Source organism: Sminthopsis crassicaudata, chromosome 3, assembly GCF_048593235.1.
Source record: "Sminthopsis crassicaudata isolate SCR6 chromosome 3, ASM4859323v1, whole genome shotgun sequence".
NCBI classification, from domain to species: Eukaryota; Metazoa; Chordata; class Mammalia; order Dasyuromorphia; family Dasyuridae; genus Sminthopsis; species Sminthopsis crassicaudata.
In genome coordinates this window covers 42,807,956-42,829,645 of record NC_133619.1, presented here as the reverse complement: position 1 = coordinate 42,829,645, position 21,690 = coordinate 42,807,956, and the positions used below count along the sequence as shown (strand labels likewise).

The 21,690-nt window shown below is 36.7% G+C and overlaps 1 protein-coding gene across 1 annotated transcript in view; it reads right to left on the bottom strand.

Annotated features, from left to right (window-relative positions):
• Positions 1-3,956: 3,956 nt before the first annotated feature.
• Positions 3,957-21,690, bottom strand: part of WWTR1 (WW domain containing transcription regulator 1) — a 168,977-nt gene continuing 151,243 nt past the window's right edge. Inside the window, exons 4-6 of the mRNA XM_074298353.1 lie at positions 11,788-11,921; positions 10,622-10,734; positions 3,957-7,806 (exon numbers count right to left, since the gene is read on the bottom strand). Coding sequence (XP_074154454.1) covers positions 7,622-7,806; positions 10,622-10,734; positions 11,788-11,921 — 432 coding nt within the window. The 3' untranslated portion in view covers positions 3,957-7,621. The remainder of the gene's footprint in view (positions 7,807-10,621; positions 10,735-11,787; positions 11,922-21,690) is intronic.

The window sequence follows — 21,690 nt, the reverse complement described above, 5'->3', positions numbered from 1 at the left end:
GAATCAGCTACACCCAGAGAAGGAACATGTATAAACATATTTTTCTTATCTTCTAAATTTCGATGACCTGAGACAAAGTATTAACTCAACTTTAACTATGAGGCTTCCAGCACCAGCACAAAAAGAGTATCCATTTGTGAGCAACCTATAGAATTATATTTCCATAGGGACAAAGACTTAGATAAAGGTCACATCAGCTGACTTAGTTGTATGAAACAAGATATTGAGCCACTGAACAGATAAACTGATAAAAATCACCCCCAAACAAGAAATGGGTTAGCGTTTTTGGCAAGCACTGAATGCACATGCTTACTAGTTAATATTAAGTTCTCCTTCCTAAAGAAGTTTTCTAATGTTTTAAACCATGGGTTTTATGATGAGGGAGGAGAAACATGTCAAGGAGAAACACGCGATGAAAGAACCAAGAGATCTGGTAATTTCATTATCCCCAGTTAATTGGGGGTGATGGGGTACATGGGGGGAGGGAGGGATCTTGCACTTCAGGGTAGTTAATAAAATAAATAATAAAAGGCTCATTCCCGTGTCTATAAGAGCAAATTCACTTAGTAACTGTCCCTGGGTGAGTGACCTATTTTTGCAAAACCCATAAATAACCAACTAACCACACACTCCTGAGTCCTTTTTATCTTTGCAGCATATTTATAACTGGTAGGATGGAGCTCCTCAATGGAGTTGCTTATTGGGTAGGAAGGATGGAAGGTGAGGGGAGATACCCATATTCTCACGTGTCAACCATTAGGGCACCTTCTATTTTTTTCTATCACCATGGTCCTCATGGAATCTCCATCCCTAACTTTCATGGTATCTTCCAGTTTATTAAGCACTAGCCTGGGGAGAAGATTTTAATAAAGAAACCAAGGGGTGATGGAAAACCAATGTCCTTACCTGATTATATTCAAACATTCTTTGAGTTGGGGTGGCTTAAGGCACATAGAAATGAGACTGACTAAGAGTCATAGAATTAAAAGCTAACCCAGATTTAAAAACAATATTGATTGGATGTAAAATTTAACATATATCCATAATGGGATAGTAGGATCTATAGCTGGAAAGGTTATTAGAAACCTGCTTAATCTTGCTGTCAGTAAATGTGAAGATGCCCAGTAATAGTTAAAAACATGGAACCATATAGGGCCATATAAATTATATATTATTTTGGTTAAACGAATATGGACAATATAAAATGAAATATTGATTTTTAAAAGACATATTTCATATTAAGTGATGTTGATCATTTTTTTCTCCCAGTCACCTAAGGTTTCTGAGAAAGACATTTAGGTACCATGGTGATATAACCAAGAGAGTTCAGTGCCTGCAAGCCCCATATGAATCAATAATGTGAGAAGATGATGGATAAAACTTCATTAAGAATGGGATAGTTTCCAGGAAGTAGATGACAGTCTAAATATTTATGTTCCGCTCTGGTTGCCATGTTTAAGGTAGGACGTTGAGAAGCTACCAAGTGTTCAGATGAGAGTATCCCAGGTGATTGAAATTGCAATTGTTTAGCCTGAAGAAGAGAAGCCTATAGGGAATAGGGGCAGGTGGCAGGTGATCACAGAGAGGAGGTAGCTTTCTCCCTTAAAGGATTTAAGCTATCACCAAGAAGAGTCATAAATTAGAATTGTTCTTTGGCTCCAGAAAGCAGTCAGGAAGAGCCATGTATTAAAATTGCCAAGAGACAAATTTAACCTGATGTAAGGGGTAAAAAAAAACCAGCCAAACAAACAAACAAAAAAAAAAACACTGAAAAAAATTGAAGCACTCTTATTACTAAGAGTCAATAAATGTTTATGAAGCTCTTACTGTGTGTCGGGTATTGTGTTAACTACAAGAGATACAAAGAAAGCTATAAGACAGTATAATCTAATTTTAAAGAAGCCGAAGAGGAGTGGAGATATAGGGCATGAAGTAATCCTGTCATAGACAGGGAAATGACCAGAGGAGGTGTGAGTTATAGTGTTGACTTCATCTTGCTGGATAATGAGTACTAGAAATCAATATTTTATTTTAATTTTTTTTCATATTAGTTTAAGTAAAGTAATATATATTTTAGGTGACTACATAGTTTTCAGCCCATTATTATGTATCTTCACATTTACTGACAGCAAGATTAAGCAAGCTTCTAATAACCTTTCCAGTTATAATTCATATAATCCCAGGGTAGTTGTGACCAAGTGGGAAATGACGTGAATTTTCTGGGCACTCTCTTTAAATGGTGGGGGATCTGGGAGGAATTCCCAGATGTCCACCCACCCACCCCCCTCTAAGCTTTAGGGACAGGGAGTACTGAGGAGTCATGAGTTTCATAGTTGATTTTATCTCAAACACTGATGTCTTTCTGGAGATTGTAAAATTCAGCAGAACATCTGGGTGGGAAATGATGTGATGAATTCCCTGAATGCACTAAAGTGGCAGAGGATCTGGGAAGAATATGGAAGCAATCCCTTAATATTGTGTAGGTCTATACAGAGTTTGAAATAATCATATTTTCTAATATTATTTCCTACTTTTAGTGGAAAATGCATTTCTAAATGAGTAATTCTGTGATACATCAGTATCTATGGAGGGTAAAAAAAGGTCTGTCTCATATATATATCAATAATACTTCATGATTCCTTCTGGAATTCTAGTATAATGGAAGGAAAATATTCCTTTTATTCAGAGAATGTTAAGCACTAAAATCAATTGACAAGACAAGGAAGTAGATAGAATCTAATTGTACCCATGCTTGATTTTGTGAATTTGGGGGAGTCTTTGAACACAGAGAAAGCAGCATGTTCCCATGTCCTTGTCTAGTCTCTATCAAATGATTGTGGAAATCAGGGGCTCATGGTTCCCACACTGAATCATTAGCTCATAAAAGACCTAAAGGGCCAAATGAAAAACAAAAATGTTCTTAAATTTGTGCCTGGTCTGGATTTTTTTTAAGCTCTTCTAAGATGGTATCCAGACATGTTATAGGTGCACTACATGGGCCAACATTCACTCAAGATTATTTTTGTTCACTAATTCATATACTGAGAATTCTTGCACTTATATGACGGGCTCACAATTACAGAAGTATGTAGAACAGGCCTTAACACATTTCCCATATAGAAGGGGATGCCTCAGAAGTCAGTGGATATATCCTCACTGGGGGCATTTGGACAAAAGCAAGATGCTCATCTATAGAACCAAGTCTTTTTCAGTTAGAGGTTGGTCTAAATAAATGATAAGTTCCTTTAAATGTTCCTGCCTTTAGGATTCCCCCTTTCCCGCTAAATCCTTGCATTTTAATTTGTGAATATCATATATTTATATGTTGCTTCCCCCCCAATACAAAGTAAGCTCCTAGAGGTCACTGTTTCCTGTTTGTCTTTACATCTCCAGTATCTAACAGAGCTTGACACAAAGCAGGCACTTAAATGTTTGTTGAATTGAATTCCCAGCTTTGAAGTTCTGTCATCCAACAGCCATAAAGATGGCAGGTCACGAGCCGCCAGATCCAAAAAGAAAAACAAGGAAATTTGCTGGGGTGGAACAGTATTAAATGTGAGTATTTGAAGTATTATTCATCCTGACTTGGTAATGAAAGAACAGAGCCAAAATACTGGCCCTGATACTGAAAGAAAGAGGTCAACAGGCAGCTTTGAAAGTGTGGCCCTTGATGGATTTGATGTAATAAACAAACCTTGCATCTCTATAAAGTGTATTAGGGACAGTGATATGATAGGGACAGATACATTCTTCTCAAAAATCTAAAATAAAATAAAAACTAGAATTCTAAAAACCAATATATATGCTCCTGAACTCTGGACAGGCAATTGAAGAAAATGTATACAGAATTTTCTTTCCTTCCAGAAAAGTGTTATGTAATCCATTCTTCACTAAAACCTAAAACTTTCCAGTGAAAAGAACAATACAAAAGACCAAAAAAAGCAAAGAACACCAGCTGAAATTTAATTATATTTATTTTTTTGTACAGGATCAGAGAAAAAAAAAAACCAGTACCAAACTCTGGGTACAACAGTTTGATCTGACATAGCCATCTAAATTAAAAATAAACACTCACACATATGTCATATAACAAAAATGTAGAAGTAAATTTAAAAATTAAGGCACTAGAACATAAATGGATGTAGTGTATTAGGAAGCAATCTTTTTTCAATCACCCATTTTTCCCATTGAAAATTAATGTACGATGTCTTACAAACAGCATTGTGTCATTGAGTCGTGCTTCTTCTGAGAACTACATTCTAAGAGTGTTGCCAGAATAAAAGCTACAATAGACAACTTTCCTAGTGTTCCATGTCACCAACACTGATGTAGAACTGTCCTGCCTGGCAAAGGTCAACTGTGTGCCCAGGCACTTTGGCATAGTCACTTCCTGTACACCATGAAAATTGGTTTAAAAAAAAAAAAAAAAGCATTTCACATCTTTGAATAATGCAGTAAGACAGTGTCTAAAAATCACTGCATCGGTGGTAATAAAAACATGAAGGTTTTGTGTAAGAATTCAATTCAATTATCTTTTAAGTTAGAAAAATCACGGGAAGGAATATCTTTAAAATATATCTTCCCCAAGCCAAAAGTAATTGGCAGCAATGTGGATTTTCTTCTATCTCATCATTGTCATTTCAAACTAAAAAGAACTGACATCCTGGCAGTTGCTTTAAAAACCTAACAAAAACTTGTAAGATAGCACCTTCTATTTAATTTGGCGGGATGTCTATGATGATAGTTATCTGAAACTAGGTATGTAAGAGCTGTTACTGCTTCAAGTTTTCTATTTTTTTTCTTCCTTCTTTCCTTCTTTTTTTTCCTTCTTCCCTCCCTCCCTTTCTTTCTTTTGTTCCTTCCTTCCTTCTTTCTTTCATTCGTTCCTTCCTTCTTTCTTTCATCTAACCTTTTTTTTTCTTTTTGAAACAATGTTTTACATGCCATTAAAATAAGAACTCTACTTGGCTTTATTCAAGTGATAACACAGTATTCAATGCTTTGCTTTATTCTGGGGGGAAATGCAATTTCCTTAATAATAAATGCTCAACTACTTTCTCTAAAAAATAAAGAAAAGAAAATTTCACCTAATATTTAATAATTTGAACTATAATATACTAGAAAATTCGTTTCTGAAAATAGACGCTATAAATCCCCAATGTGCTAATCATGTATTAAAATATATATATATAAGACAATGAGGGATAGCTTTTTCAGATTTAATTTGTTAACCTGAAAACAAGTTTTAAAGAAAAAAAAAAAAAAAAAAACTTAAAAAAAAATACAGTAACACTGCTTAGCCTTGTTAGGTCCCTTGTTCGTTCAAAAAGATTGTTCCCCTCTTTTTTGCAATTATTTTTAGCAAAAGAGGAAAAAAATCAGTGCTCCCTTCAATTTGGTGGAGAAAGAAACATTCCCACGCTGCTCTCTTCACCCCCCTTCACCTCCACACACACAAACACCCACCTTGGGTGTGAGAAGGAAAAAGGGGGGCAGAGAGTGAAGAAAATAATGACGAAAATGGGAAAGGGAAAAGAGAGATTACAAAGGTATGTGTATGTGGGGGGGATCATCAGACAAACATACAGGGAAAGGGAGGGAGCAAAAAAAAAAACTATTTAGAAAAAAAAAAGTTTCTTTGTTTTGGAAGTAACAGTAGTTTCAACCTCATCCTTCTCATTTCTTCTTTTGTCTTTCTCTCCAATGTAAAGTGCACCAAAGTATTTTTTTTTTAAATATAATGGAAAAATCTTTTGGTATAAAAATTATCATAGAAAACCATTTTCATAAAATTCTGTTGACACCTTCTATTTGGGTATCTATCACATGAAGCTCTTCTCAACTCTGGGGTACGATTACATGTCTATCCCTATCCATTTCCTAATTTTCAACCTTTCCATATGTTTCCATCTCATTGCTACTTGAACTCTGACCTTTTCACCTGCTTTCTTCCCAACAAGATAAAAGAGTCTCTATTTCTTGTATCTTCTAATACATAAGAAAGAATCTGAATTAACAGACCCTCAACAAATAAACACTTAAATGAGTGATCAGTCTCCCTTCTTTGCTAGGATCTGGAGAATCCTAGCTCAGAGACTGAAATTAATAATAATGCCTTTAAAAAGTAATGCATTTTGTTAATTTTTTTAAAAAACAGATTAAATTCATAGATTATAAATAATGACAATTCAAAAAATATTAAAACATTTGAGGACGTCATTGGCATATTTGGGGCGCTGAATGCTAGCTATACTTTATGCATTCTCAGTCCTAAACATCTCAAAAAGAAACTTCTCTTGATTACATGAGAGATATTGAGTATATGTGATATCATGCCTTTTATACCAATGGTAGCAAGCAAAAAAAAAAAAAAAAAAAAAAAAAAGGTTTGGATAATAGAGTTAGCAGACAGGGAATAATTTGACTGAATTCAGAAACATTTGCCTCCACCATGTACCCTTCCCCATAAAGCAGGCATTTGTTTACAGGTCATTCAGTGATCGGGTTGTTTCACCGATTACAGTTTCATTGATACTGTCTGTTTCAATTCGTTATTGTCTTGGCAACAAGACGACAAGGCTTATAAAAAAAAAAATAACATTAAAAAAGGCAACTGGGCATTCATCATCAAGTGGTGAATTGCGCCACACTTTTCTACCCTGATATAATTTAGGATTAAAATCCCAGAATCAAAGTAAGTATACTTTGTGGCAGTTGCCACAAATGTATTAAAAAAAAAAAAATTCTGTTGCTAATCAGTTACAAAATTACAGTGAGTGCTTAATAAAAATAAACATCAAAATCTGAGTTACATTTTATCATCATTGCATGTCGTTTCATTCCACTGGTTCGTTTTCCTAGTGGTGGTGATGGTTAGTACCGATGTGGTCTCTCTTACGACATCTTTAGAATAAAACACTAAACGATCTGCTACTTTTGCTATTGGAATTGTTCATTATCTGGAAGCTATACAGTAATATACTGGAGAATAAACTATTAACAGTACTGTCTGTGCCTCTGAAAATATAGAATAATAATAATAATTATTATGATAGCCAGCATGGATTCAAAGCTGCGCTGCATTCCATACAGTACTATTTGACTAACAATACGTGATTTCTTGAAAGCTCAAGTTAAATAGTTTTATTTTTTTACTTGTGTAAAGCTTTTGGTATTATTGTCATCAATACAGCTACTGACCTGCCCTTTGGGACTAATCTGGTGCAGGGATCTTGGCTGAAGTTTGTCACATCAAACTGGTTTTTTCTTATTTATCGGCTTTTAGTTTAAACTAACACCACAAGCTTCTTCATGGGCCAATGAGAAGAGAGAAGAGGTAAAAACAATTCTGCATGCTCTCTTTCTCTCTGAAATCTGGGCTACAGGCATATCTCAGCCAGGATGCTGTAGTAAACAGATGCAGTAATAAAGTAAAGAGAAAATATATATTTATATATTTAGACTTAAGTTCTTGTCGATCAAATCCAGACAACAATTTCAATTGACCACATGGATGTAAAAGAGTTGTTGGAAATCTTGAGTACTTTCTGGGCTCCACCTCTTTTCCAAAGAGGAAAAGCAAATGGAGGATGTGGGGGGTGCCCAAAGCCAGGAGCTCAGATTACAGCCAGGTCAGGAAGGGCTCACTCTTGTTAAGGACCGACTCCACATCGTTGAAGATCGGGATCAGGTCGTCCGACTCCAAAGTCCCAAGATCGACATTTGTTCCAGGAAGACAGTCAAGGAAGTCGGGGAAACGGGTCTGCTGGGCATTTAGGGCCATCGGTGTCTGTCCTACATTTTCCCCTAGGAGAAAAAGAAGTTGTCAACAAAGCAGCAAAAATCACCAAAGAATAAAACTAAGTCCACTTTTCACCGGAGCTGTATTGACTGCCACCTTTTTATCATGGCAAAGAACTCAAGACTTGGAGTCAATAAGATCTGTATTCTAATCTTACCTCTAATACTTCCTGACTGTGCAGCCTCAGGCAATTTTTTTTAATTATAGCTTTTTATATGATATATGAATGGATAATTTTCCAGCATTGATAATTGCCAAGCCTTTTGTTCCAATTGTTCCCCTCCTTCCTCCTACCTCTTCCCCTAGATGGCAGGTTGACCAATACATGTTACATATGTTAAAGTATAAGTTAAATAAAATATGTGTATACATGTCCAAACAGTTATTTTGCTGTATAAAAAGAATCGGACTTTGAAACAGTGTATAATTAGTCTGTGAAGGAAATCAAAAATGTAGGCAGACAAAATTAGAGGGATTGGGAATTCTATGTAGTGTAAACCTCAATTTTCTTACTTTAAAATGGTCATAATGAAAATTCAGAGTAACTACCTCACATGCTTGTTGAGAAGCTCAAAAAAGGAAAATAAATATGAAAAGAGCTACATGAATCATTACTATCAGTCCCCCCAAAAAGAAGCTAAAGTTCTCAAGGGTGCTAGAAGCCCAGTGCTTCTGGGTTCAAACCTTGATTCAAACCTTATCAATCTATATGAAAGTGGGTGATCCATTGAACATATCTGGCCCTCAGTTTCCTCATTTATAAAACAGGTCCTAGAATAAATCTTTCCAGCTCTCCATCCATGATCTTGTCTTCATGTTCCCAGGATCTAGCAAAATGTCTTGGACTAGTAAATGCTTATTAAATGATTGTCCAATAAACTAACTCCCTGTATTAATGGAGTAAATATTAACTAAATCACACTAAAGTCAGGACTATCAGTGTCATGCACAAGAGCTCCAGAGTGTGTTATATCAATTTTGTGTGAAATATCTCTCAGGACACACAGCCCTAAGTGGATAGACAGACCAGGTGACAACACAAGAGCATGACATAATAAATGCCAATGGGTATCAGCCCTGCATCTGATCTCTTTGGGCTACTCATCTTTTTCTCTCAGTTACTGACAAAAGACAGCAAAAATTGTTTCCTAGCACATCATCCTTAAGATGGGATGCAGGTATCTCAGATTATTTGACCATTTCCCATAATATTGTAATAATTTATTTTTTTTTCTTTTTAAGTTAAGAGAGGAAGGTCATTGAAAGAAACTCCCATATAGCAAGTCTAGTCAACACTTTTTTAAAAGTTAAAAAAATGTGGCAAGGTTCTCAGATGCATACCTTAATGTACCAGTACTCCTTGTTTTCTTAGTCTCTAAGGACTCTGGGGGCTGTAACTACTGCTATCACTACTTTTGCTTTCTTCCTCCCTTACTCATTCATCACCCTTCTGTCATTTTCCCCCTGCCACTTCTTTAAGATTCTGGTAGAAGGTGGATCTAATTATTCTGTCACCCAAGCCTCTGTCCATCCCTTCCAGACTGAAATCTGAGGCACTGAGTGAAGTTCATTTTAACCAGAGGTCACTCAGTTTCATCTCTAAACATTTACAGTCCAACTGCTTAACAAATTTCCTGAAACCAGATCCCAGTAAAATGTCAGTTGGCGGTTGGAAAGCCAGCCCAAACAAATTGAGCAAGCTCTTCTTTTCTTCTTCATTTTGCCCATTGAGATGTTTACCAGGCTTAAGCTGACTTCTTAGTTCCTAAAGCTTCCACTTGGCCCTGGAACTCTATGTTCCAGATGGCTTCCTCGGAAATCCACAAATTCTTCTTTATTGCCTTGACCATATAGATTCTCTTTCAAAATTCTCCATATTACCCATGGTTACAGGGTAATTCATTAAGGACATATAGTAAGTGCTTTCTTTGGGTGGAAACAAGTGAAAGGTTTTGGTGATTTGGGATAAGTTGGGTTTTACAACATAATTCCAATTTGGGCAGGAGATAAAACATTATTATAGCAATGGCCTCTGTGACAGAATAGTCTTGGTACAGTTCAGCAATATGCATTATCCTTCCCTGCTAACAAAGTTAAACTCCATGTACAATAAAGAAGTTTTAGCTACTCAAACATAGGTATGTAGGGAAACAGGTTGGCCATCCACTCAAATCACCACTACACCCTATTAGAGTGGCCCATTTGGGGTGAATTTGGGACTGGTTTCTCCAAGCATCTTCCAGTGGTGTGCAGAATCTGATGGGTCTTGGTGCTCTAAAGAAAATTTCAGTATGGGCCAAGTTTTAGTCTCCACATCTGTTATCTATAGGCCAGACTAGCTTAAATTCAGGAAGATATATATTCAGGTTGACCCACTGAGAACTATAGAAACTCTGACATGTACTATACTTAACAAAGGGGACACAATATGTTGGTGGAGGGAATATGAACAGGCTGAAATTTTAAATCTTGGCAGTGTGGGAGGAAAAATGATACCTGTAATAGGTTCATATTATATAGGTATATAATATATATATATATATATATATATATATATATACGTATATAATAGGTATTCTATAATAAAAATAAATTCACAACTTGGTGCATCTATATTATTAAACTATCACTTGTTGCTTTTTGAATTTTCTTGTGCTTGTACTAACAAACATTGATAAAGTATATTTCATAACCCGTCCCTATCTTGGAAGCACATTGCACAAACATATGAAAAAGCATAACATGGAAACTTGAAAACATCCAAGACTAACCAGAGCTTAATAGCTAAAAGTCTTTAAATAACCATTTTCTCCTTCTTACCTGTGTCCATCTCGTCTACGTTGCCGAGGAAATCTTCAGGAGTTGTTGGGATGCTGTAGCAACCTAAGCCTAGGCCACTGTCTGTGCTCTGCTCCCTGGAATGGTACGGTCCACTACAAATTAAAACATGGAAAACTCCTCAGTGTCATTCCCCCTAAAAAGAATTTCAGAGCCCAATACAAGTAGACAAAAAACCAAAATGGGAATCAGATCAACAATCATTCTGCCCAGCTTTAAGTCCACGTTCAAAATAAAATTCTCCAACTTATAATATCAAATAAGCAATATTCAATAAGCAAATTTATAAGAGTCTCTATCAAGGTAAAAAAGAAAAATCGGTCATTTATACTAATTATTGCTCTATTTTATGTACAAATTCATTCCTTTTCATTTTAATATAACTTAAGCTTTTAAAGTGTTCTTACTGTAAGCTTTTGCTGTTTTTTGAATTAAAAAAAAATGACACAAGTTCTCTATAAAAGTTAATAATCTGGTAAAAAGGAAGCAACAAAAATGAGGGCAAACAAAAAAATTAAATAATAAATAGGTCAAATGTGGCCTATGTTTGTAATTGAAAAAGGATGCAGAATCTCAAAAGTTGTAAGAGATTTGCAGGATCTACTAGTTATTAGACAGTGCTATATTTTTTAAATGACCAACTTTTTTTTCAAATCTGTCCTCGTTCATCCTTTCCCAGTAGTCTCATAGTTTGTATGCGATATAATGTGCTGTGGCCTTCTTAGTTACAGGCATTATTCAATGGCATGATTATGATTGCATTTTATCAAATCAATTATATATACTCTGCATATAAATATATGTATGTATATGTAATATACATATGTATATATAAATATATATAAAGTGATAGGAACTGGAATACAAAAAATAAAACAAAAGTTCCTAATCTCAGTTTATATTTTATGGGAATAGGGAAAGGGAAGAAAGAATATAGCACATTCACGTGAAAATACAACAAATACAGGCAACATTCCTTGCACTGAAAATGTACGAAATTCTCCATTCTTGTGGTCTTGACCTTATGATGGAAGTTCAGACCATTTGTTCTCTTCCTGTAACCAATATGAATGTGAAAGCTAACATAAAGTGAGCTTCCCTTCTCCCCAATGAAGTAGGCTCAAAAAAAAAAAAAAAAGAGACTTTACCCATTGAGAAAAGGATCTGAACTGTTATTTGTTATTGGTCTGATTTCCTGGGCCATGGCAGGTGTGTTCCCAGCAGCCTGAACAGTGGCCATCGTCTCTGATTCCATGGGAAGTTGTCGACATAGAGCGGCTTCCTGCACAAAGGTGAAAGACAATGGAGGGGATGAGTTAGCCATATTTCCTGCAAAACAGGACCATGTAAACGAAAAGGGGTTCTAACCTAATGAGACAAAGCTGTTTCTTTCTCTTGTTTCAAGATTCACAATCATCATCAGCATGGGCCCTAGATACAAACTCAAGCCTAAGTCACTCATCCACAGTCACTCAGGCAGCAGTGGCTGGACCTCTGCCCCAGTGTGTCCAACTGCTTAGATATCTGCACCTCAGATTTCCTTTTAATTAATGCCATTTCTAAAAGTCAAATCCAAATCAAAGTTCCGTGGTAAGTAGCTGAGCATAATTCCTTGAAGACAAAAGTGATTATTTTTTCTTACATCACCATCTCCAGCATATAATAGGTACATTATAACTATTTATTAAATTGGATTAGATTGGATCTGATTGAAAGCTATTAATCTCCTTTTTGTCCATGTTATTTCCAGGCCAGTAAAAAAATTTTAAGTGATGACAGAGTAACCTTAATGGTTATATCAGAACACTATCAGCAGATCACCCACCCCACCCCACCCCCAAAAATCAATGACTTATTTCTAGATTGAATGAGCATGATAAAGATCCAGCTGAGAGTTCTTCTTCCTGTTACACTTTTGGGGAAAGTTTCTGGAGACCATGAATAACCATCATAAAAGTAGCATCACTGAACTATACTGTTTTCTTTTGAAGAGTTACAGAAGCCAAAGAAAGGTTCTGTATTACATAAAATATCATATGCCATAAAGGAACAGTAAGAGTGATAAATTAAGAAAGAGACAAGCTAGGTTATGGTTCCAGGTCTACCTTGGACAAGGTGTTTTAACCTCTCAGTTCCCTCATCCATAAAAATAGGGGGCTTGCCTTGACAACCCCAAATCTATTCTAGCTCTGAAAATGCCATGATACTATTTAAACAAAAGTAAAAGAGCATTAAAATCATGTGATTATCTGCAAATTCTATAATAGTATAAAGAGTAGTAGTAGCAAAAGAAGCAGAAGCAGCATTTATATAGTATTTTATCATTATAAAGAGCTGTACGAATATCTCATTTTCTCCACACAACCCTGGGAGGCAGATGTTATTATTACCCCCATTTTACAGATGAGGAAACATAGGAAGGCAGAAATTAAATGACAAAATGCACAGCTAAAAAGTAAGCGAGGCCAGATTTGAAATTGTCTCTCTGACTAGTTCCAACCCTCTATCCAAAAGTCAAAAGAATACTATAAACATAAATTTTTCCAGTGAACAAAAGAAAATATTGGTTTATTCCTTTTACCAAACCCCAGCATGGGACAGCCTATTTTTATCTTTTTTGTCTGTTGATTTTCCTCTAACAATACTACCTTACATCCTGAAATCATTATTATTATGGCTGAAAGTCAGCCTATTTTAAGACTGTCTCATGTAGTGGTCAAATATGGTTATACCACACATGATATGTACCAAAATGACAATGTTCTTATTAGAGAGAGGTTTCTGTATAGCCAGGGTACATTGCAACCACTTCCTATAAATGACTTCTCTCTCTAACAAAGTTCTTTTTACCATTCTTGTGAGCAACAAGATCCTGACTAATTGAGATTTTCAGACACTGATTTTCCAAAATAAAAACTGATGAGTTAGGGATGTCTAGAAATTAAGCAGAAAAGTACTAGAGAAAATTACCATTTATTCAGAATCCAAAAAAATGAAAGATTCAAAGGATCTAAATTCTGGTTTGTGATCTAATTCTATGGAGAATGAAATAAATTACAAGTAAATACTGACATTAAATAGCTGCCTGATCTGTAGCATAGTGGACAGACTGTTGACTTTAGAGGTAAGAGGATCTGGGTTCAAAACCCACCTCGATGCATACTATGTGAACATGAACAAATCATTTCAACTTCTCTGCGCCCCCAAACAGAGGTAGAGATAGCATCGGTAAAGGAAGCTTCTTCATTGGGAGTTCCCTATACTGAAGATATCACAGTCTGTCCCGTCCATGTAGGGCACCATGTTAGGTGTGGGGAAGAAATAACAAGGAACAAAGGCACAGTCACTGACCTCACTTGGTATTTACAGTGAAAAAGAAAGACCAAAAAAAGTAACTTTCATCCTGTGCCATGAGGCTGCTGTAACTCAGCCCGATTCCCTAAAATGTCTAGGTCTATGAGAGACGTGATACTATTCATTTGTTTTCATGTTGTGCCTTCTGCCTCCAACTCAGTTCCCCGCTCCTGCTCTGGGTTCTATACTTTGACTGGTGAGAGGTCTCTATAACTTACCAAACCCTAAGATGGTGTCATCTTCATGACCCTTTCACCAGCCCCCAATTCCTCTCCACCCCCAATTCCTTCCATCTTTGGGAAAAATAATCAATCAGTAGTACATTGGAAAGTACATATCAAGCCATACCCTTTGGTTCCACACTCAACAACCCAATCCCCAGTCCAATCACCCCTCCCTGGCCATTATTCTCCCTTATAAGCGCTATCTTTCCTGATTATTATGTAAGCTCCTTGAGGGCAGGAGTTATATTTTTAAATTTACCTCTCAGTACTTACCATAATTCTTGACACATGCTTAATAATTTTTTTTCTTTCATTCACTCATTCATTTGCTCATCCATTCACGTGTCTACCCCTGATGTAAGATTCAGAGACTCCATGTCCTGGATCAACTGGCAGAGCTCTCTGTTCTCTACCCTTAATCAGAATGTTCCCATTAGGTTAAGTTTTGCTTTTGAAGATATATTCAAGTTCAATTATCTGCTCGAATGGGATTTCCAAATAGCTTTTACCCTTAAGGACATTCTACTTGAAGAGAATACTACATTTGGTCTGTAGAGGGCTCCCTTTATTAATATAAAATGTCTGCTTTCAAGGATTGTCCAAAATTATCCACTAAAGTAGGGAAGAAACTTTCCCTAGCAACAATTATCCCAAAAAAACAGTTGAGCTGGTCTATCAATTAGTAAGCCTTAATAAGCACCTACTATGTGCCAGGCACTGTGCTAATTACTGGCTTAGCTAGTCAATCCAAGCTGGTAAAGTTCTATTCACCACAGACATTTTTTCAGCATCACAACACTAGACAACTTTCTGGGAAGTTGTTTTTAATCTCTGTCCCAAATTCTGACCTGAATTAACTAAGGGAGAAAGCATTTGTAGCAGTATTCTTCATTCCTCCTTGGTGTTTACATTTCCTGTTTGTCTGCAACTCCTGGGTTTTGAACCAAATGGCTTATTCCAAATGGAATCCAAAGGACTGGATTTGCCAAATGCATTCACTGAGCCTTCATTTTCTACTAATTCCTTATCACGTAGCTTTTCAGAGTGGTGATGTGACTATAAACTAACATGATTGACATTTTTGTACAAAAATGGGAATTGTAATGTGGAAATATGTTTAGAAAAATTGTATATGTTGAACTTGTGATGGATTACTTGCCATCTTGGGGTGGGGGAGGAAAGAGAAAAATTTGGAACACAAGGTTTTACAAGAGTGAATGTTGAAAATTACCTTTGCATGTATTTTGAAAATAAAAAACTTTTGTTTAAAAAAAAAAAAGACAATAGACTTAATTATTCCAAAGAATATTAAACTTATTTCTCCAGGGCCATGTCCATTAGTAGGCAGTCTGCCAGGGACAAGAGCCTTTCCTGTTATACTGGCATACTTGTTGCTCCTCACACAGGATACCCCTATCTCTGTTTCAAAGTGATTTTTTTCCTCTAAGCCTGGAATGGCATTCCTCCTCCTGACTTCCTTCAAGTCTCAACACAAACCCCGTTTTCAGCAGAGGGCCTTTCTTGGTCCCTTTAGCTGTGGCTTCTTCTCAAGTTACAAACTCATGTGGGGTTTTCTTGGCAAAGACACTGGAATGGTCTGCCATTTCCTTCTCTAGCTGATTTTTACAGCTGAGGCAAACTGAGGCAAATTGCCCAGAATCACATGGGTAGTAATTATCTGAGGCTAGATTTGAACTGATGAAGATGAGTCTTCCTTTTTCCAAGCCCAATGCTCATCCCACTTAGCTGCCTTCTGATATTATCTTCCATTGACTCTGGATAGACCTGGTTTGTGCCTACTTATTCACATGCCATCTCCTAGAATATGAGCTCCTGGGCTTTTGCCTTTTTTTCACTTTTCCAGTCCTTAACACAGTACATAACATACAATAAATAATAAATAAATGTTTGTTGATCGACAATGATGCTGACAATATGTAAAAAAGTCCTGGAACTCAGTGTTTGTATCTTCAGGGATCATTTATAGCCCATAGAAGGGTCTCGCATTGGAGGAGAGCCTGTCTGGGTACACTTGGGTTGGTATTCAAATTAAATTCACCCATTATATTCACCACATTGACAACAGATGGCCTTTAGCAGCTTCCAACCAGTCTCTAAGAAATAGAGGGCTAGATGCAAGAGAAATGGATGACCTGGATGCAATCCTAATTCTGGCACTTAATAGCTGTGGGAGCATGAAACTTTTCTGGACACCAGGTTGTCTGTAAAATGGAAGTCCCAACATTTGAAGTACCTACTTCACAACTATTGTGAAGTCCCAATTAGATTAGGTTTTGTAAACAAGTCATTTACATGTTAGCTATGATTATTGCTCCTATAAAAGAATGGGACATAGGCGATGACATCAATTCTTATTACCCAATAACTTGAATTATAGACAAAAGTTCTTAATTCTTACTAATGAAATGTTCACAATTTTCCAAGATATAGTTTTAAAATTTAGTAATTCTCTCTTTAAATGATTTCAATTTCAATTTGTGTGTAGATGTCAAAAGGGTCCAAAACTGAATAAGAGAAAGAGAGTGGATTTGGGGAATCTCTCAACAACCCTAGCTGCTCCATTATTTTTTTCAATCGATATTTTTTCCAGTGATATAAAATCCTGAATGAGACAGGGAGAGACTTCCAAGGCATACAATTTCTTATGCAGGAAATGCACAAGTAGATTGAGGTTGTCTGACGGTTGTCTTTCACTCTTGCTATATGGTAACAGGTAAACCATTAAAATGGGGCATGAATTTTCATAGAATATTAAAAGAACTACAAGAAAGCTGGCAGCACAATTTGTAGATTGTGTTCAACTGATTTATAGGAAGACAAAACTTACACAAATTAAAAAGCCATGGATTGGTTGTGAGCTGAACAGTGGACATACCTACATTTCTGAAGCTGCTGCCCAATTCTAGTGACCATTTTCCATTAGTAGAATTTTGGTAATCAAATTAAATCCATTTTCAAAGAACTTGAATAAATGGCAGATTACCCAGAAGTTAAGTGAACTTGGGAAAGTCATTTCTCATTTCTAAGACTCAGTTTTCTCATCTCAAAAATGGTTTGAGCTGATGATTTTTAAGAACATTTCAACACTTAGATCCTAACGCAAACTGTATTTAACAAGGCTTTTCAAAGAATTTTCAGAAGAAAATGCTACCCCTTTTCCCTTGTTTCCCTCAGCGTAATTGTATTCCTCAATGCTTAGTCATCTTGTGCTCCAGATGAAGGCATTAAGCTAAATGGTCTCAAAGGTCCTTTCTAGCTCTTGACACTCTATGGTAGTAAAATTGGCTGCCTGGTCAGGTCTGAAATTCAGTAATAGCTAGAGGTTTTCTATTCAACTTCTCAACTGTTTAACTCCATGATACTCACTTAGGGAATTCAGCAACTTGTCTACTTTCAAAATGTAGTTGCTTGTTACTGAATAATCCTCTCTGAAAATGTGATGGAAGGAATCCTAATTCATTTTCCAGATTTTTGGTCTTTACAATTCTGCTTTACTCAGAAATGTAATTCGACTTAAAATCTTATCTGCTCATAAATTGAAAAATGAAAAAGAAATGCCAAAAAGAAATTTCCCTTTTCACTATTTCATTTATAGGCATAATAACTTCTGCTTTTCTCAAATGAACCATATTAATACAATAATTAACATTTACACAATGTTATATATACATAATCTAATTTAGTCCACATGACAACTCTATGGTTTTGAGACTGTTATTCAATCATTTCAGCAGTGTCTGACTCTTTGTGATCCCTTTTGAAGTGGCTTGCCATCTTTTTTTTTCAGCTCACTTTATTGATGGGGAAACTGAGGCAAACAGGATTAGGTAACTTGTCCAGGGTCACATGGCTAGTATGTGTCTGGGGCTAGATTTGAACTCATGAACATTCCATGCCCAGTGCTCTGTACTCCATGCCACCTAGATGAGAAAACTGAGGTTGGGAGACTTTAAGTAACTTACCACTCAACTAATAAGCATCAGAGGCAAGATTTGAACTAAGAGCTCTCCTTACTCCTAGTTTCTTTCTCTCATATCCCATTGACTTTCCCCCAATCCCTTCCCACAAAAAAGAACGAAAAGACCCAACTCTGAGACTGTGGAATAGAGAGTAATTTCAACTTGAGAAGGCTTAAACATCATCTAAGTCAATCTTCTCATTTTATAGATGAATAAATTGAGGTCCAGAGAAGTGAAATGATTTTTGCAATCGCACAGCTGGTCTGGACACACTACACTGGACAGTGGCTTAGAGATCAAAGTCCAAAGTCTTCCTTTTATACTAGAATCAGTGGCAAAGTTGAAAGGTGACTGCAGATCTCCCGTCCCCCAAACTCAGTGCTCTTTCCAGTACAAGCCCATAGACTTTAGCTTCCCAGTGTAAGCTACAATAACACTTTTCCTTCCCTGGCTTATTGTATTCTCAATACTCCTTTAATACTTACCAAAAAATTCCAAACTTTTTGGTCAATCGCACAATCTGGACAAGCCTTGAATAATTTATACTTAACCATATAGGCTTATTTTTATTTAAATATATTTTAGTGAGCCAGAAGAGTGGATCAATCCCTCAAAAATATACTAATGTCATCTCAAACTATATTAATAGAAACAGAGCGTCCAGGACAAAGGAGGTCATAGTCTTCCTGGATTCTGCTATCAGAACATATCTAGAATGTTGTGTCCAATTCTGGCTACTACATTTCAGGATGGATAGTGACAAATTCTAGAGCAGGGGTTCTGAAATTTTTGTTTGTCATAGATTACCTCTGGTGGAGCCTATGGACTCCTTTCTAGAATGAGATTAATATAAATATAAGATATCACCAAAGCCTTAATGCCTATATATATATAGATAGATAGATAGATAGATAGATAGATAGATAGATAGATAGATATAGATATATATATATATATTTTTTTTTAATTCAGAGAAAACCATTAGTTAAGAATATGTTAAGTTAGTTAAAGTTTGTTCTTTTCTCTGTTCTTGAAGACAGGGATTGTCTCTTAGTTCTTTTTGTATCCTCAAGGCTCAGCACAGTGCCTGGCATTTAGTAAGTACTTAAGAAATGTTGATTGTTTGCTTGCTTGGGCATAGGGAATTATCTCCTTGAGGAATTGCTGGAAGAACTGTGACTAGCCTGATCCATCAATCAACATTAAGTGCCTACTATGTGCCAGGTACTGAAAAAGAAATGCAAGTCGTTCATGCTTTCCAGAAGTTTGTCCAAAAAACAATATGGTCACATATTGGTCCTTGCAGAATTAAAAACAAGGTCATGGGTGAGCCAGGTGAGGGACTAGAAACTGGAAGGAGCAGGAAAATGGAGGTGCTTCAGATTTACTTTGAAGGAATCTAGGAAGTTGAGGCACACAAGGTTGGATGCTAAAAGAGCAATTTATTGGGAAAAGTAATTCCTGGGTTGGGAGGCAAGATTGAAATAAAGGGCCACTCAAGTTATTCCTAATTCTAGCAGGACATGGTTATGACCATAAGATCATATATTTAAAGCAGGAAGAGGCTTCTAATATAAACTACTCCAAATCCCCTCTTTTTGCAAATGAAGAAACTGAGGTCCAGTAACTCACTCTTTCTTCCTCCCCATTTCTCCTTGGTAGAGTAAGTGACAACCAGAATTTGAATCCAGGCTGTTAGACTTCAAAGCCATCGCTCTTTCCACTCTGCTGTCCAGGGAAGTCACAATAGCGATTCACAAGATTTTGGAAAGCTGTCTAGTTTCTCCATAATGCCACCTTGTTGAACTTCTTGCTCTTTTTTTCCAAGCTAAAAGTGGAGAGCACCACGTCTCAGACTCCAGCGATATATAACCCAAACATCCCTTGTAAAGGGGGGTAGTCTGTCTAGTTTACTACACCTTTCCTGGAGGTGGTTAATGATGAGGCTGATTGTTTTCTTAAAGGGCATTCCTGTTAGCTCAGGGTTGGGGACGGTGGGGGAAAGAGGAAGTAGGGGACAGGAGTGGACGCTAAATCCCAATAACAAAATAGAGGTTGTCTCAGGATTAAAACCTCAGCCCTTCTTCTCTTCCAACTTGCTGGTGAGTCTTCCTGTGGAATAAGTAAATAAAGGAGGGGAGAAAATAAACTGCAGTTGAAAGTCAAGCAGCCTGTCGTGACCAGGGATCCTGGATTGGGGTCCCAGCAGCCCTTGCGATGTCTTTGGCTGAAGAAGTGCCTCCTGCTGCCTGGCTCATGTGAGCTTTGGCACGGACTTCAAAGGGAACCCAATGATAATAAGTTCTTCAGAGGGTCCTGTGCTGTCAGTATGAGCGTTGGAGGAAAAGATCCGAAAAATGGGATGCTGCATTGTTTTAATTAACAAGGGTGGGGTAAGTGGAAACAAATGAAAAAATAAAGGCAATATTTTGAAATCCTGAGTCTCGAAGTGGTTCTTCCTTTGCGGAGAATGTGCAGTCCCTGCCAAAAAAACTTTAAAAGACTTCATACGTCGCAGGACGCTAAATTATTCACCTTCTTTACACAACGTCCTGATGTAAATCTCTTTTTAACTTTCTGCCAAAGGAGTCCAGAGAGCCATTGTCAAAGTTCCTGGAATTTCCCTGATTTGGGAACTCTCATCCACACAAGCTCAGTCACCAAAATGAGTTTGGACAGAAAAGGGAGAGTTCAGGCATTGCATTTGTGAATGATAGGGTTTGGGCTTCCCTCACAGCTCCTCCACATTGGGAAGGGCACCCCAATCTAAAACAGTGCAGAAAACATTATGGCTATATAAAACAAAATTCTAAAATGGAATATTCCTACATAGCCATAAATGAGGGATCAGAAATAAGGGGCAGAAATTCCGATAGACTTGTAATGGAGAGAGCCATCTGCATCTGGAGAAAGGACTATGAGGACTGAGTGTGGATCATAATGTAGTATTTTCACTTTTGTTGTTGTTTTTTCTCATTTTCTTCCTTTTTGATCTGATTTTTCTTGTGCAGCATGATAAATGTGGAAATATGTTTAGAAGAATTGCACATATTTAACCTATATTGGATTACATACTGTCTAGGGGATGGGGGGGTGGGGGGGATAGGGAACATAAAGTTTTGCAAAGGGCAAGGTTGAAAACTATCTTTACATATATTTTTTTAAATTAAGAAAAACTTATTAAAAAAAAGAAAGAAGTAAGTAAACCTCATTTTTCACACATTCATCTTCACTGAAACCTGTCAAAAATGGCTCCAGAAAGACACGGCTGCTCATTACATCCCAGTAACAGCAGGAAAACAAAATCAGGGCACTTTTGACACTGTAAATGCTTCCTGGGATTACAAGTTTCCACTTGATTAGCTCCCCAAGTGTGAAGTTTTAGAGCTTGTCATTTCAGTTTCATATGGAGAAGAAGGGAGTGAAGGGGGGACAGGACTGAGTTGGAATTAAATGACTGACACTCTTTAACCTCTCTCTCAAGGAAAAAAAA